A 17,148-nucleotide genomic window follows, 5' to 3' on the forward strand; every position below is an offset into this window, starting at 1 on the left:
TATTTGTATGCCATGTTTAATATGTAGGTCACAGTAATTAATTTAAATAAGCAGAGGAAAGAGAATATAAATCAAGATGGGACCTATGTGAGAAGGGGTCATCTCCCTTATCACTGGGTTTGTGTTATAAAGACTCTTTATTGAAAAGAGAGAGTGGAAACGGAGGGGGGCGAGACAGGCACAGGGACAAAATAAATGGTAAGTGTCAAAGTGGAGACACTGTGATATTAACACATTAGTCAGTGAGCTGGTTGACTTTAATGACACATTCAATTTTCTCTAGTCAGGAAAATGGAAAATCACAGCAGGGACTTTCATTTATAAACTTGACGTGCTACAGTTGAGATAAAGACTTAAGATGTTTAAGTGGAAGGTCAAAAAGGAAATTTAGTTGGCTGGTTGGTCAGATAGATTGATGGTCAGATAGATAGATGATTAACATGGTAGATAGATTTCATAAATTGACTTTAATATGTTTTTGGAGCTGGTCTTACTATCAGGTCTTTAGCATGCTCATATACATTCAGGTCAGAGGAAGTGATTAAATAGACCAAATTAAGGAGGGCAATGCAGTACAAAAGAAGTAATCGAGCAACTTATTATCCACGCCCTGTATTAGCATAAGTGGCACAACAAAAATGTTAAAAGGAAAAGAGGAGGTTTTTACTCATTGGACCTAGCACAGCGTAGCTACACGGATGGGCAAATTTACAGCCCCCCGTTTTGAGCAACAATGCATATCATCGGCAATAAGCAGCGAGGCCAGGCACAACCAATTTATTAACATCAACAGCCCTATTTCCATATAGCAAAGACCAGGTCAAAGGCACCCTCCACAACTGTCTCTGGGATGAATAAATTGCAGTAATGGACAAGTTAACACTCACGGGTCAGCAGGGGCCAATGTACATGGGTTTATTTAAGGAAGCGTTTCAGGGGAGGATGAAGACATACATAAAAAAGGAGTACTTAAACGTAAGTGTGATGAATCACATGGAGTGGAGGCGGATGTGACTCACCATGGATGGATATGGCCTCACATACACTTTTAAAGTACCTAACCTAAACATTTTAACACTCAAAGCTAGGGCTGGGCGATATGGACGAAAAGTCATATCCCGATATATTTAGGATGAACATCGATATGCGATATATATACCGATATTTTTAATCACAAAGTGAGAGCAAATTTTCAGTCAAAGTCAAAGCCAAATATGACATGTCACAAGTAGTTTTATTGAAACCGCTTATTTAAATGGACATAAATACTGTATAACAACAGGAGTACCTTATTTTAAAATCAAAGCTCCATAAAGTGCACATTTATATAAAATAGGCCAATCTTTTTCTGAAATAAATATATTTATAAGAGAAAAGAACAACAAAATTACAAAAGAACTAAATATGACAAACCCTAGTAAGGGCAGAATTTATATTTAAATAAAAAATGTTTAAACTATATTGATATATGCAATATGATCTTATTCCATATCACATTTAAGAATATATCGATATATTTTTTATATTGATATATCTCCCAGCCCTACTCAAAGCCTTTGTCATCAAGTGTTTATCTTACAAACTCTGATTAATGTTGGTCATCATTTCTACATACTAACAATTCCCAGAGTAAGGATCAACAAAAGGACAAATATGATGACTGTATTGCTTTATTTTACATTCTAAACAATTTTTGGTTTATGAAACACCAGATTCAGCTTTTCAGCAGGTGTGGTCTGCCCCAGAACACCTATAAGCTCAATATTACTTTGCTGAAAGGCGTTGAAAATGCCTTTGCATCAATTATGTGTGACTACGGTCAGCATTAAGTCGCGGGGAGCTTTATCGAACAACCAGCAGTGGCAGAACGATATAAGCAGAAAATGGTCCCAAAGCAGGAAGTTAAATGCCATTTCTCTGTGGTCGCCAGTACTTTAAGAAAAAAAAGATTGCAGAGCACGGCACTATGCTCAGTGGCAGACAAAATAGAGCAGCACTACTTGGCTGAGGGAAAAAACAGTTGGAGATGAAAAAAAGTAAAGAAAGAACAAAACAAGTAGGAGCTTTAACCACATAGATGCATGCATCCACACATTCATGCATTCACACTGGGAGATATGGAGAAAATAAAATATCAAAATATTTTTGAAAAAATATGTTGATATTGATAAGGTGATGATATTGAAGGGTTGATTTTTGGTACTTTCATCAAATTTGCACAATGAGATTCTGGGATAAGTAATCACGTAATGTGGGTATGAATGAAATAAAACGAAAACTGAGTTAGGAAAGAAAGCTTAGAATTATGCCGCCCCTTTGTCCTGAATAATTTTCAAAAGGACTTGAAACTGTCTGAGCTGATCACTATCTGGGAATTAAAATCGATTTTAAAAGGACAAAGAAATCGCTTCCCTTAGTCAGTGTGACTGCTCCATATAAGTTAGCAACTGATGCTCACTCAGAGTGGTTGTGATGGCTGTATTTAATGTCTGTGATAACTGTGTAACTGGTTACTGGTAACTGGTCTCCTTTTTTATGCTGCCTTCTTGGCCAGGTCTCTCTCGAAAAAGAGATTTTTAATCTCAATGAGGCTTTTACCTGGTTAAATAAAGGATATATATGGGTCAGTGACAAATAAGGCTTGGCAAGATGTCAAATGGTGTAACCACAAAAAAAAGATAAATATTAAATACTTCATCCACCTACATTAGATTTAAGTGGACTTATACATATAATTACTACATTTTAAAAAAACATCAAAATAATTATTTTTTTAGTTTTCTACATTTACACATTTCGTCAATATTGAGCAGAACATATTATAAATACAACCATTTTTTTTTCTTAAGTTTTGACAAATTATGGAAAATTTGTTATATACCATAATGTTGCAATGTTAACGTGGATTGTATTTTTTCTCATTTTAGTTCACAGTTATTTTCCTGTAAATAATCAGATTTTTATGGGGAAAAATGACTGGTTACACCAACTGACTGCGTTAGATCACGTCATTGACCCATGTATAAAAAAATAGCTAGAACAGACTGGAAAGTTCAGAAAACTTTACTGTTATGCAGCCTTAAAAGTACAACAATTATGTAAGTTTATGATATCTCATATCAGTATATTGATATAATATTGACATATTACCCAGCCCTAATTATTTATACCCAACAAGTGATGAACACTCACGGTCAGCAGTGTACTGAGGTGTTGTGCTGGATGCAGCAGGGTCTGCTGTCTCTTCTTCTGGTTTGGGTGCCACTGTGTCCGTGCCATTCCTTTCCTGTCGGGCTTTACGTACAAGTGCTGCCAGAGGGTGGTCTGGATCCATTACTTTCAGAGGCTGCAGAGGAAAAAGACCAGTTTAAATACAAACAGTCTATCACACCATGTCCTTTCCTCTAAAGGAAACATTTCATCCCAAAATCAACATTATGTTTTGGCAGGAAGAATATATTTCTGACATGAAACAATCCACAACTCAACTCAAAACAAGATTCATAGCACTACAGGTAAGAGAACCAAATGTGTATTTTTTTAATTTGGGGCTGAACTGTCCCTTTAAGCCACTCAGGTCCCACCGCATGTGTATTAAAAGACAAGACAGAACCATTTTACAGTAATAATATAATAGAAACACCCCTATTCAAAGCTCTGTAGTCAGAAACCGTGTAATGTAATATTTAAAGATTGCATACAGAATTTACTAGCCCATAAAATATGAACTACAAATTCTTAGTAAAAAATGTGAGTGGCTGATTTGTAAAAGGAAAGCCCTCTTAATGGGACGCAACTGTCAGACAGCTTGCTATTAAAAAGAGGCTCACTATGTTTCGTTAAAAAGACATGCCTCCGCTCTTGCTGCTCTGTCAAAGCCTAATGGCTGTCCTGACAATGCACATGAAAGGACTAACAAAAAACTGTAACAGCATGAAGACAGCCAAACAGAATGTAGTTATTAGAGAATACAGTAGCAGACGTAGGCAGCACTAACAGCATGTAAATGTAATTCACATGGCAGGCAGTGGTTGCCTCAAAGTTACAATTGCAGCATACTTTCTCAACATTATTAGACATTTTCAGTGGGCAGTGTAAAGTCACTGTCAAACGAAAACCATTCTCCTACTTCTACAAGTTAGAAATCTCCATGTCTGTTCAGCACCAACTTTGTCAAGAAGCTGTAATTTCAGGTGATTTTCACTTGTTTTTTTATTTTTTTATTTCATCATCTCTACTAGGGCTGGGCGATATGGACCAAAAGTCATATCCCGATATATTTAGGCTGAATATCGATATACAATATATATCACGATATTTTTATCACAAAGTAAGGAGAAATGTTCAGTCAAAGTCAAATCAAAATATGACACGTCACAAGTAGTTTTATTGAAACTGTTTATTAAAGTGAACATAAATACTGTAAACCAACAGGAGTACCTGTTTTTAAAAATATCAAAGCTCCAAAAAGTGCACATTTAAATAAAAAAATAACTTAAATAAAAATAGCCTATGAAATAAAATATCTTTTTCTGAAATAAATATATCTATATGAAAAAAGAATAATGAACATTACAAAAGAACTAAATATGACAAACCCTAGTAAGGGCATAATTTATATAGAAAGAAAGAAACATTTTAACTATATCGAAATATGCGATATGGTCTAATTCCATATCACATTTAAAAATATATTGATATATTTTTTATATATATCGATATATCGCCCAGCCCTAATTTGTAGTCATCACTTTTTTCTTTGTTTGTTTATTCGAAAAGCTAGCAAAAATGGGAAAAATGAGTACGCTGCTTCACACACAAGTGACTTAAAAATGTATTCTGTTGCATTGGGTCCATCTACCACATCAGGTGAATCAACCACTACTGGGTAATGGAAAACAGGTCAGTCGCTATAGAAACGTGCCAAAGACATCAAGCTCTTACAACTGCAAATGCAACTTATGCAGCTTAAAGTCATAATAAGTAGTAAGTAGTAAAAGGGTGATGATAAATGGTAGCTTGCATAAGCAGTCGTCGAAATAATGTCCTGAAAATGCTGGAATAAAAACTGAGCTGTTTTGGAGATACATTGTTTTCACAGGGCGGCATCACAATATGGAATAGCACCTAGCCAGTTTCATGATTTTGGTTATTATTAAGAAAAACATGGAAAATAGCTAGATATCAGCTCTTAAATTAAACTCTTATGAGCTATTTTTTGATGTTATCATTATATTTGTCCAAACAAATGTACCTTTAGTTGTACCAGGCATTAAAACGAACGAGAAATTGAAGGAAACAATGGTAATAATGTTTTTCCATCACTGTATATGGAAGGTAAGGCTCTACATTCTAATTTTCATTACCTTCACCAGCTCCTCCAGGCGAGAGCACTTTTTCGGGGCGAAGAGGCTGGGATGGAGGTAACTGCCATCCCCATCTTCATCTGAATCATCAGAGTGGGATTCTACAGCAACCAAGGAAGAAAGAAATGAGTGAACATATGTATGAACAAATGTCTGACATTATAATTAATGCAGTGTGTTAATGTGTCTCACTGCATTCTTCTGTTATGCTACTGCATAAATTACAGTACATGGCATTACTTGATACTGCAAATTTAATGTCTATGTGAGGACATGACACCTATGGATACAGCGACTGTTTTTATGTAACTCACCCTGTGGCTGCTCTTGCTTTTTGGTGGAGATGGGGTGGTATCGGCCTTCCTTCATGGCCCGCAGGATGTGTTTGTAATAAGGGTTGAGATAATGGTCGAAACGAAGGAAGTCAAACTGCGAGTTACCAGACTGCTTAGCTTTCAGGACTATCTCGAACTGAGCCCCCTGCTGAGATACAAAGTTGGCTGTCCTCTCGATGATGTTATGGGTCTTGATGGTTGCCGGCTACAAATAAAGGCAAGAAAAGAGAACTTTTTTAATGCAGGCACCGATTACATGACTCATTTCTTGGATTATGAAAAGCATTTATGTGTGCAAAAACAGGAACTATTTCTTGTAGAAGCACTCAAGCTGAAATAGTGAGTAATAAGGATCTGTACCACACATAAGAGTGAGTGAACCCGACAGATGCACATAGCATTAAGATGCAGTGCACAGCTGATAAATGCTTACTTCATATCAAGGCCAAAAGCCATTTTGGCTCCGAGGCATTTTCATGCTAGGCATTTGTATGTTCATTGTGATGACATTAATTCTTAAAATACACGTGGGGTGGAAATCAGTGGAACAAGACATAGTTCATTATTCATTCATTATTGTCCGCCTTGTGTGCTTTTAATGATTAATCCTTGTCATTACCTAGAGAGTGCAGAGAAGTGCAGCAATCTCTAAAAGAACACTCACACACATATCTCATCAAGATGAAAGTCATAATAAATACTACCTTTCAGGACACGGGCCAAAAAGATGCCAGTGTCCAACGCTAACAGACCATTATTGTGTTCTAAGCTGCCAAGGACTTCCTGACATACAAGGGCCTTTCACACGCCGATTTACAGACTTAGCCATTAGGCAAAAAGGGGGTGTGTAATACTTGTTTTATGTTGACGTGATATACACGAAGAAAGCATCCTCTGCAGCGTCTATAACTGAGCAACGGTGCTGTCATACCAAAGACCCAAAACAAAACATAACTCATGCGTAAGGGTCATAAAGCATGCCAGCTCCCTGAAGGTATAAAGTACAGTTTACTGCCATTTGTTATCTAATGTTACACACAAAAAAGAAGAGTCATTTTGACTCTGTCAACTGAGGTGCATGCTAATATTTTGTGGCACCTTTTCCAATCCAATCTGGGACCTTAGTGGTACATCATCACCCTTGTCACATATTGTTTTTTTCTGTTGTGACCACTGTCTGCTATCTCGTGAAGGGAAATGGCATTAAAATAATCAATAATAAAATAGCATTCATACATTTTTCAAGAGTAAAATTCAAGCAATTTTCAAGTACTTTCAAGGCACCTAAACCAAAAATGTCCAGAATCTCTTTCTTTGATCTTTTATCCTTACATCATAATTAATACTATAATCGCAGCTGTGAAAAATAAAATTAACAGAATTTATTTATACCCACATCAACTGACACTCTACTAGCACTTTATATTAACTTTGACTGTATGACTTGATCGTGAATATTTAATGCTTGCACATTTCCAGAGTATGGAATTAACATGACTTATGTAGCAATTAGCTAGCTTAACTTTTGTGAAAAACCAGGAAGCAACAAAGAAATAAAACGACAGAACAGTTTAATTTCAAATGATGATGATTGTGCAGATCGAAAATCAAGGATATTCCTAACCCTGAAAACATAATGCTTAAATGTGACTCTGATATTAACATTTTCTGCTATGTATAATGCATTGCTAATTGTTAATATTTGCATTATGGTTAGTCTTCCCAATAAGATTCTGATTGTCTGCTGTTAAAGATCAAAATTATGAATGAAATAAGCAAGATTTAAAAAAAAAAAAAAGAGAAATTAACTACACAGAAGTGTATTCAGAAAGAAGAATATTCCCTCACATTGTAGTAGACACTAATATTATATGTATATCATGTACAGCAGCTTTGTTGTGCTCTGTACACAAGGGTGTTTTAAACCTGCATGCTATATACTGAATATGCACACAGTCAATACCAGCATTAAAGCTTGTCTTTCTTCTCATGCATAAGAAAGTGGAAGCTGAAGGGGGTCATTGAGGGTTCTGGTTGTGGACTGACCTGGTCCTGAGGGAAGACAATTATAAACAAAACAAAGCAACAGCAATGCATATTAAAGTTTTCAGCCTACACTTCCTCCCTGCTGTTATCATTGGATGTTATGTCAATGTGAAGCATTGCCCATATGTATAAACATTTATTCCTACTTAAAATGTGCCATTTTGTAGCAGAGGTGTCTCTTTTACGACATAAACCTTTCATTTTGAAGGGAAAGGAGAGGCGATGTATCACGTAGCAAAATGCTTGAATGGCTAATGATTAGACTGGATATCTAATGACAGGATGTGTTAGGATGTGGGGGGCATTAACACCTCAAACTGTTTCTGGTGGAAATACTGTACAGTCAATCATTCTACAGATCCGGAGAGAAGTCACAGAAATATTGACATCCTGTAAGACATCCTGATCCCAGCACTAAAAAAAAAACTCTCTTCAACAGAACAATCTTATCAGTTGGTATCCAGGTAATTATTGTTGTATGTTAATTATGTTCTTTTGTATGAAAGGGTAGTATATTATTACATTCGTGCCAAAATACACAGAAAGAGGAAAAGCAGAAATGCAAGTCGGTTTCCATTATTGATCTGTCAAATATTTTGACTGTCATCTGCACAGATGTTATATTTAAGAATCTTCACAATGTTACCAAAAGCTCCGATAGCTAAACCAATCTGCTCTTAGATCAGGGGAATGACAGGCATTTTTACCATCATGCCCTGAAGTTTTGAAGTCAATGGATAACAGCCACTTTGATCTTGTGAGGTTATCATTTCCTACATTTGTAGGATGTCAGAGCAAGTCAGGATCAAGTCGAACAGAACTAACATGCATCGTTTGCACTGTGATCAGTTCTAATAAAACAAGATTAATAGTTGATTTGGGAGTAGTCGGAACAAGTTTCAAATGTTCCCGTTATTGTGTAAACCCACTGTACATATGCATGCTTTTATTCTGTGTATATACACTGTGTATGAGAGCGCAATAGTGCATCAACATCAGCAAGCCAGCTGGATATTTAACACTCACCAGTTCCACATCAGGAGGGATAGCGAGCCCTGGGGGAGCGACGAACGGCTCCTCACTCTCCTCTGGCTCTGCCTCTTCTATGCATGTGAGAAATATTAGGACAAAAAGAATGAGATTAACTCATGTTAGTCATTTGTAACACAAAATAAATATACCCTGCTGGATTTATACTCAGTTTAGCAGCAATTTGGGATTCATTTTGAGTGACTAAAACATTTTTAAAAGTGCGTGAATCACAAGCTCTCCTGCATTCCATCCATTATACTAATATATCACAGTAAAAGACTGCATCCTCTATCCTTTACCTCCATCTGCACTTGAGAAAAATATACAGGTCAGGTGGAAACCAAATTAACATTTTTAATGTTGTACTGTGGGGAGTTTCACAGTAATGAAGGAGACAGCCTTCCCACCATTCCGATGGATTTCACTTGGCACTTGGCTCGTCATGCAAGATGTGCCATGGGTACAGTTTTGAAATCAGCCTTTGGCAGAGTCTGAAAATCATGCAGCGTCCATGTGTTCACTCCATCTTATGCCACGTCTCAACTCTAATTCAATCATAATATAACGATGGCTAGGGTTGGGCGATCGGCTCTATTTTCATATCTTCCAATTGTGGTTGCACAAGATTATTGATGGCTGTTCTGATCACCGGGGAGGAGGAGATGGTGGTGGGAGTTACGTCACAGACTGTCACATTTCTACTTTTTCAGAATATGTTCTAGATATTGTAGTAGCAGTAGAATAATTTTATTAAATCATTTAATCTCTGCATTTTTTTAAATTATTATTAACGTTACAATTTGATTTAAATTAAATAATCAATATCAAACGTATTAATTACATTTATTTAATTAACTAATTAAATTAATATTTTGCATAATCATCTTGAGGGTGGCTCTTATGATTCTTTAAAATAATCAGACTTTAAGCTTTCTGTAAGCAAAAGTCACATGTTTAATTTTTTTTTAAGAGTGAACATTTTATTTAAAATATTTAAAAATGTATTCAACAGCAATGTCTCTTCCGGTCAAACGGCCCCATTTTAAAAGTCCATGTGTCTGTGTTTGGTGCAACGATATCCCAGCATCATGTTCCGTTTAACATCATTATCTTTAATGTCACAATTAAAATTAGATTTAACAGCAAGAGGGATGCCGGTTTGACTCCAGCCTGCGGCTCTTCTGCGTGGAGTTTGCATGTTCTCCCCGTGTCAGTGTGGGTTCCTCCCACAGTCCAAAAACATGCAGCTTAGGTTTAATTGGTGACTCATTGCCCATTGGTGTAAATGAGAGCGTGATTGTCTGTCTCTATGTGTCAGCCCTGTGATAGTCTGGTGACCTGTCCAGGGTGTACCCGCCTCTCGCCCAGTGTTAGCTGGGATCGGCTCCAGCCCTCGCGACCCGAGTGCGAATAAGTGATTAACTATAATGAATGAATGAAAAAATGAATTCATGTTAACTTCTCTCACGGAGAACCACTGAGTTTTAGTGAGCAGGCATATAGAGAACAGAGAGCCATGGTAAATAAATGGTAAACTGAATTGTAATTAATGATATAAAACTCACTCCTCACTCTGCTGATTACAGTGACTCAGCAGGCAAAACATCACAACACAGGAAACATCACTAAATTCACAGTAGGGCGCAGATTCTAGACTATATTAAACATCTTAGTTCTGATGTCAAGTTTGTTAAAAATCCCCCTTGTGCAACCTTAGAAACAGCCATGGTTGATCATCCCTTTAATCATTGATATATGATTGACCACGGCCTAATAATGGCCTTCCAGAAGAAGATATGCTCTTAATTGTCATTTGAGTTATACAACAGGATTATTATCATGGTCGACTAGCTTGTATTTGGCTGCTAATTCTAAAGTGGCATATTATGTAAAACTCAATTGTCATCATAGAAGACAATAACCCATTACGATTAATTTACTCTGACATTTAAAGGCAGTCTAGCATCACTCCCATTAAACCTTGATCACGTCACAAACTATTTCTCTATTCAAAAGTACAGTCTGGCCCCACATTGACTTAGCAGCTCTACTCCGCTTTCAGAGCTGAATGGAGAAGCAAACAGGCTGAAGTGAGGCTGTAAAATTGGATATTTCAGTGGAAGTGAAGAAGGCCCATTTAAATAAATAATGAATACGCTGCACTCTCAAATCAAGTTCCTGTTTTTGATAGGATGTGAAATTATTGGGTGAAATGATGGTAACAATTAGTGTGGGGTTTTTACAGAAAGGTTAACAATAAGACCTACGTTTGCCATGTCTAGACAGACAACAGATTATAAATTATACTGCAATTAACCTTCTGGCTTATTTAGCTTTCACTCAGGAGATAATAAGTGACAATTATTTGATTAATATCCTGATTATGTGTCTCATTTCTGTCAGACCAAACACTCCCTTTGAGGCTCCAAATGAGCACTGTGGCGGGAGATTTTTCATGTTTTTGTATTTGTGATAATGTCAAAGACTTTAAGAAAGGAAGCGGAAAAAGTGACAACAAACAAACTCTGCAGCGAGGATTCAACTGGAACAAGCTGCAAATGTTAATGGCCAGTGTGACATGACCCCTATTCACTTATTCCCAAAGGACAAATTCTACTGGCATCTGGAGTTTTGGCAGATGTATTCATACAGTGCACTCAGCTCTACAGTCTCCCCAGAGAGAGGCATCGAGTCGCTAAACTGTCAGGCCACTGGCTGGGACAAAGTGCTTCCAACTGTCTCTACATCAAATATTTAAAGTTGTAGGTGTGTGTGTGTGTGTGTGTGTGTGTGTGTGTGTGTGTGTGTGTGTGTGTGTGTGTGTGTGTGTGTGTGTGTGTCAGATCTGGATGGATGACAACCTAAGCTGACGCTGGTGTTCACTGGTGATTAGCAGTCCAAATGTCAAACCTACTTCCACTCATGGCTAAAATTTAAAAAGTGTTTTTATGCTATAACTGCAGGGTCTCACTGGGGGGTTATTACAAAGAGTTAAACTTTATGCTACCGTGGTGTAATGTTGTATTAAATATAAATATGTTTGACACGTTCACTCTGTGCTCTGCAGGAAGGAAATTCAACTTCAGCAGCCCCCTGGAGGGTTTGGATCTGCAGATGGTGGCATGGATTAGAATGGTTAAAAAGAAAAAAGATATAAATTAGACGGACCTGCTGTGTTCTTCACAGCAGACTGCAGAAGGCAAAAATTCACAAATCAAGAGGCTAAAAACACAGACATGGCACAGATCTCACCCCAAGCATGTAGGGGGTATTAAAGATCACACTTATTTAAGCTGTATATTTTTACGCATACAGCAATTTAATTACTTTGATCATCACCCTGCAGTGTTAGCTCCATCATTAAAAGCTGTCTTATGTGTTTCACCTTCCTATTTTTGTCTTTTATTGTTCCACCACACAGTATGAATTTGTGAGTATGTGCAACTTATTACAAACTCTATATACTATCTGACTGTTTTGGTAAATTGTGAGTGATGTGTTCTCACCAGATTCCCTGTTAGCATCCTCCTCTTCGGTGGGCTGAGACGGGTCGTAGTAGTCCGCACTGTATTTAAAGGCCACAGCATTGTAGGTACCTTCATCAGCCAGAGCCTCACTCAGACGTTTGTACTCCTCCTCTGTGGAAACCAAAAAAAGTACACAACAGAGAAACATTTATTATAACGTCGATAATCATTTTAAATCAGATTGCAGAAAATTCTATTTTGATGTAGGCCTGGATAACCATCAGCATCAATCTATTAGAAATAGGGTTGCAAAAGGGTGGAAAATGTCCAGAAACTTTCCATGGGAAGTTAAGATGGGGAATTTTGGGCCCATTTAACATGTAAACCTTGAATTGTGCCATGTGCACGTGATTGAGGATAGCAGATTTTAAAGTGTACTTGCATTAAATCTGGTTGTTGCTTTAGTGAAGATGATGTATGAAATATATATTTATAAATATTTTCCCCAACTATATATAAGTTCCCTGTTAAGGGCCAACCTTCAATTTTGTAACTTGAAGGTTTATTCCCATAAATTCCCAGTAATTCCCATGTAAAGTTTCCAACTTTGAAAATTCCCAGAATTTTGCAACCCTAATTAGGAATAATGTATGTGGTAACAGACTGTCTAAAAGATTAGATTAGATAATACTTTATTGATCCCACAATTGGGAAATTCACGAAGCAAGTAGTGTGAATATAAATAGTAGCAGTTTGAATGAAAAATGAAAAATATAAATACAGATCAAGATCATATAAAAGCTATGGTGAGTAATGTCATGATAAGTGCTAATAAAAGGTGTGGTGGTGATCTGAACAGAAACTACAACATGATCAGGTGGTGAAGGTGTTGTCTGACAATGGCAGGGATAAAAGAAAAAAAAGACAAAAAATAGATTTACACAATTCTCTTGAATCATAACTGTCTATTTTAGTATTAATAACATCTTATTAATGCCATAAATACAACATTCAACCGAGATATTGAAATGATGGCAATTCTTTGTGCAAGCACACTGATCAATAGCAAAGAGAATTACTTACTGGTGGTTTGGCCCCGGACACTAACCCCTTTCTCTTGAAATTCATGGCAAACTATATCTTTAATAAAGAAGCAAGGGCAAAATTGCCTCTAAAAATATCAATATTTCTAATGCCTTTCTGCTGTCCCTGCAGTGGACAGATGGGTAACAGCCTAAGTGAATGGGGTCAGGCCTCCAAATTCAAGGGCAAACTAGCTCAGGGGATGAACCCTCATAGTGAGTGTGTAAGTGTGTGTGTGACACAAATCATTAGCTGACTCATTCTGTCCTGTCAGTTTGGGCATAAGACACCATATTTCACATAAAACTGTGGCTTATTAATTCAATTACAGTCATTAAGTCTGTCTTTCAGAAGGGTGCTTTGTCATCAAAACAGCCTGTTTCATTATAATGTAAAACGACTGAGATGCAAATATCTGAGAGTTGAAAGTGATTTCCATTGAAATGGCAGCTGTTGAGCTCAGAGTCAAAGCCGGTCCTTTTTTAACAAGATTGAAAACTGAAAGTGCCTCAGAAGGGGATGTAACTCTGTTGAAAAATGCAGCCCTAAAATTAAGATTTAGTTAAGAAGCCTAGAATGAAGTAGCAATTGTGAGAGTTGCTGCAGCTCTGTCTGTACAGATAGCTTCTTCTTTTCTGTCATTTTGGTGTTAGGTGTTAGTCTGCACGCAAAGTGTGAAAAGACGACACTGAGAATAAATATTTCTCGGGACACTTATTCAAACACTGACACTCTAGGAGGAGAGTGGACATTTTAACTTTAAAAGCAGAACCAGACATAAGTAATAAAGGCAGAAATAAACACTGACAAAGTGTCAAATAATTTGGGAACATTTCGATTTCACAGAGGCCATGCGGCTGCGTCTTTTTGGCAGCGTTTATGTCAAGTTATTTCCTGCAACCTTGGCTACCACAAACTTAATTAAGCCTAACTGAGAGCTGCCTCGAGAATCAGTCTCTGCCAGTAAAATACAAGGGTTAGGACTGCTGCCGATGGGAAATCATGTCTGCCCAAGTGGAACCCAAGTGTCAAGCTACTTGTTGTAAATGTTGTAACATTATGTCAGGAGGAAAGTAGCGACATATGCCAATATTTACCATCACACGCCACTGAAACAGCACAGAGAATACAGTCAGGGGACAAATAAAGGAAACCCCTGAATAAAAAGGTGCAGAAATGTATCAATTGCGAAAGCTTGCATGATAAAAATGCCTTTACAGTCACCAGATCTCGACCCAGTTAAACACCAAAGTAAAATGTTGGGTAACGCTTTATATTAAGGTCCTTGTAATAACCATTAATTAACAAGTAATAAGGCCCTTGTAAGTCCTTACAAGATGCTTATTAACATTATTGTGTGTTTATAAGCTTATATAAGTGTTAATAATGGCATTACAAACACCCATGACCCACCCATTATGTCTTTGCCATGCCTTTATTAATCTTATTTTGTTTGCTTATTGATATTACAATATACTTTATTGCTCATCTATTATAAGTTAACTATAAGTTAACTATGCTTTTTGCAACTACCGGATCTAAAGCGAGAACAATGCCTTATTACTTGTTAATTAATGGTTATTATGGACCTTATTATAAAGCGTTACCAAATGTTGTAACAACCTATACCACAAAGTTCTCTGCTACCTTCTACATAAGACCAAATGATAATATACAAACTTTCATCTTCAAAATCTATTTAGTGATGCCTGTAATTGTCTCTGATGCTATATCTGCTGTGCTCAGGTCTCTCTTGATCTCAGAGATAACCTGACTAAATAACGCTCGATGTTCATCTCTCTGATAGAGTTCCACAGACCCTTTAAGGAGCACTGAAGATTTAAAGATGTCTAAGAGGCTTGTGGTGACCTGACTCACTCACTACAGGTTGGTTTTTCCTTTAATTTGTCATGTATCTGTATGTTGCAGAAGTGTAACAGGCCTTAAGGCATATTCTTGAAGGTTATGTTTTTAAACAATTATTATATGAATGGTTAACAAACAGTATGGGTAAAATGTATATGAAAAAGGTATATGAACACAGAATATGCTCATATATCGTACACAGTAAACACTAATTATGAATTTCTAGCTTTAGTACTACACAGTAAAAGTTTCACAGCATGTATGAGGGTAATGAAGTTCTCATGTCTTGTTTAAAATAAACACTCGCCCATGAATTTGGAATAATTCTGTTTTCAGACACAATCCTCTGTTAGTTGTGGTTTTATGTTTCATTGTGATTAATTGGAAGAGATTGATTAATACAGTTTTGAGAATATATACACTTTATCTGTCAAGAATAAATTACATTTTATTTCATGGAAAGAAGTCAAAAATATTTTATTACAACTTTATGGCCGACCGCAGGCACTGATTTATGGTTGGTCAGGACTTTGCTGTGCCCCATTACCCTGTCATATCATAAGATGATGGGGTGGGACATCATAATGACTGATGATCGATGGGGCCCACATAAATTCTAACAGTAGGCGTGTTTCCATTAGGTACTTTTCACTCTAGTGAGCTGCTGTGGGTGTGGCTTGGGAGAGCGGATCCGCCCAAGATCTGCACAACTTCACCGGTTAGTGGCTCAGAAAGTATCTGCCTCAGGTAGGTACTTTTCTGAGCTGCTAATGACTAGTCTACACTGACTGGATACGGTTGAGGCAGCGACTTCGCGCATGCATGATTCATTTGCAGACTGGACACTGAGGGGTTAACTGCTTTGGCTGCAGCTTGGAGAGACTGCTGCAGGAGGACTTGAGAGTGAGGCCACTTGTGAGTGCTTTGGGACGCTGCCTGCTACTCGTTAAGAAGAGTAGGAACGAGTCTCCCAAAGTCAATAATAACACTAGAATAAAGTCACTAGATTTGTCGCTAGTCACTTTTTTTTGAAAAAGAGTCGCTAGAGGGGTCTGACTTGTCGCTAAATATAGCCACAAAGTCGTTAAGTTGCCAACACTGCTTGTCGCGGTCTGTTGTCACATTCGAACTCCGTTGGTTAGCCGCTACAAAAGTACCTGTATGGGAACAGAGGCCAACGGGAACTAACTAGTGGGCGTAGCCAAAACACTCAGCCGCTTTCCAAAAAGTACTCAAAAAGTTCTCAGTGGAAACAAGACTAGTGATACTACATAGTCAGCTAATTAGCTTTCTTCATTTGGTATGAACAAATGTGACTCATTCAAGAAATTAAAGCAAATATTCAAAAGCATCTGGTATGAACAACTGAGGGCAGATTCACATGAAGATGTGCCATATGTGGGTGTTATGTCTGAGAAGTAGAATGCTGCCCACCTTGTCTGGCCTCCTCTTCCAGCAGGTCAGTGTGCAGAGCCAGGTACCTCTCCTCATCGCACAGCGCCTCAATCCTGGCCTCTTCCTCCGACAGCTGGTAGGCTGTATTCCATGACCCGCTGTCATACTCTGAAAGGTCATGTAAGTGACCGCGCCCATCGTATCTGTTGGATGATAACAGGGATTAGAGAGACGGAAGTGTACAAAGACTTTTATACACAATATGGACCTACTTACCAAAGGAGGGGGGACCTAAAACCCAAAATTTACATCAAAATTGCTCTACCTCTGTAAGTCTGTCATGAGGGAGTATACTTGTAACATAGTTAAAATTCTTCAAATACAAAAAACACAATAATGCACTACTTAAGTCCTTGGGCTTAATGGTCGATAGTGCTCTTTAATATACTGCTACTGTCTTTTTTGGACAAGTCTTACAAACCAACAACCCTACATCAAAAGAAAACAAAACAAAAGAGAAACAAACAAAGCAACTCGCCTCTTACCTTACAGGGTTCA

General features: G+C 37.4%; 1 protein-coding gene across 3 annotated transcripts in view; it reads right to left on the bottom strand.

Annotated features, from left to right (window-relative positions):
* Positions 1-17,148, bottom strand: part of sfswap (splicing factor SWAP) — a 68,195-nt gene that overhangs the window by 48,132 nt on the left and 2,915 nt on the right. For all 3 annotated transcript variants that reach the window (XM_059357847.1, XM_059357846.1, XM_059357849.1), the window contains exons 2-7: positions 16,630-16,793; positions 12,286-12,417; positions 8,774-8,850; positions 5,681-5,906; positions 5,367-5,467; positions 3,193-3,346 (exon numbers count right to left, since the gene is read on the bottom strand). In XM_059357847.1, coding sequence (XP_059213830.1) covers positions 3,193-3,346; positions 5,367-5,467; positions 5,681-5,906; positions 8,774-8,850; positions 12,286-12,417; positions 16,630-16,793 — 854 coding nt within the window. The remainder of the gene's footprint in view (positions 1-3,192; positions 3,347-5,366; positions 5,468-5,680; positions 5,907-8,773; positions 8,851-12,285; positions 12,418-16,629; positions 16,794-17,148) is intronic.

The sequence above is a fragment of the Centropristis striata genome, chromosome 19 (genome assembly GCF_030273125.1).
Source record: "Centropristis striata isolate RG_2023a ecotype Rhode Island chromosome 19, C.striata_1.0, whole genome shotgun sequence".
In the NCBI taxonomy this organism is placed as follows: Eukaryota; Metazoa; Chordata; class Actinopteri; order Perciformes; family Serranidae; genus Centropristis; species Centropristis striata.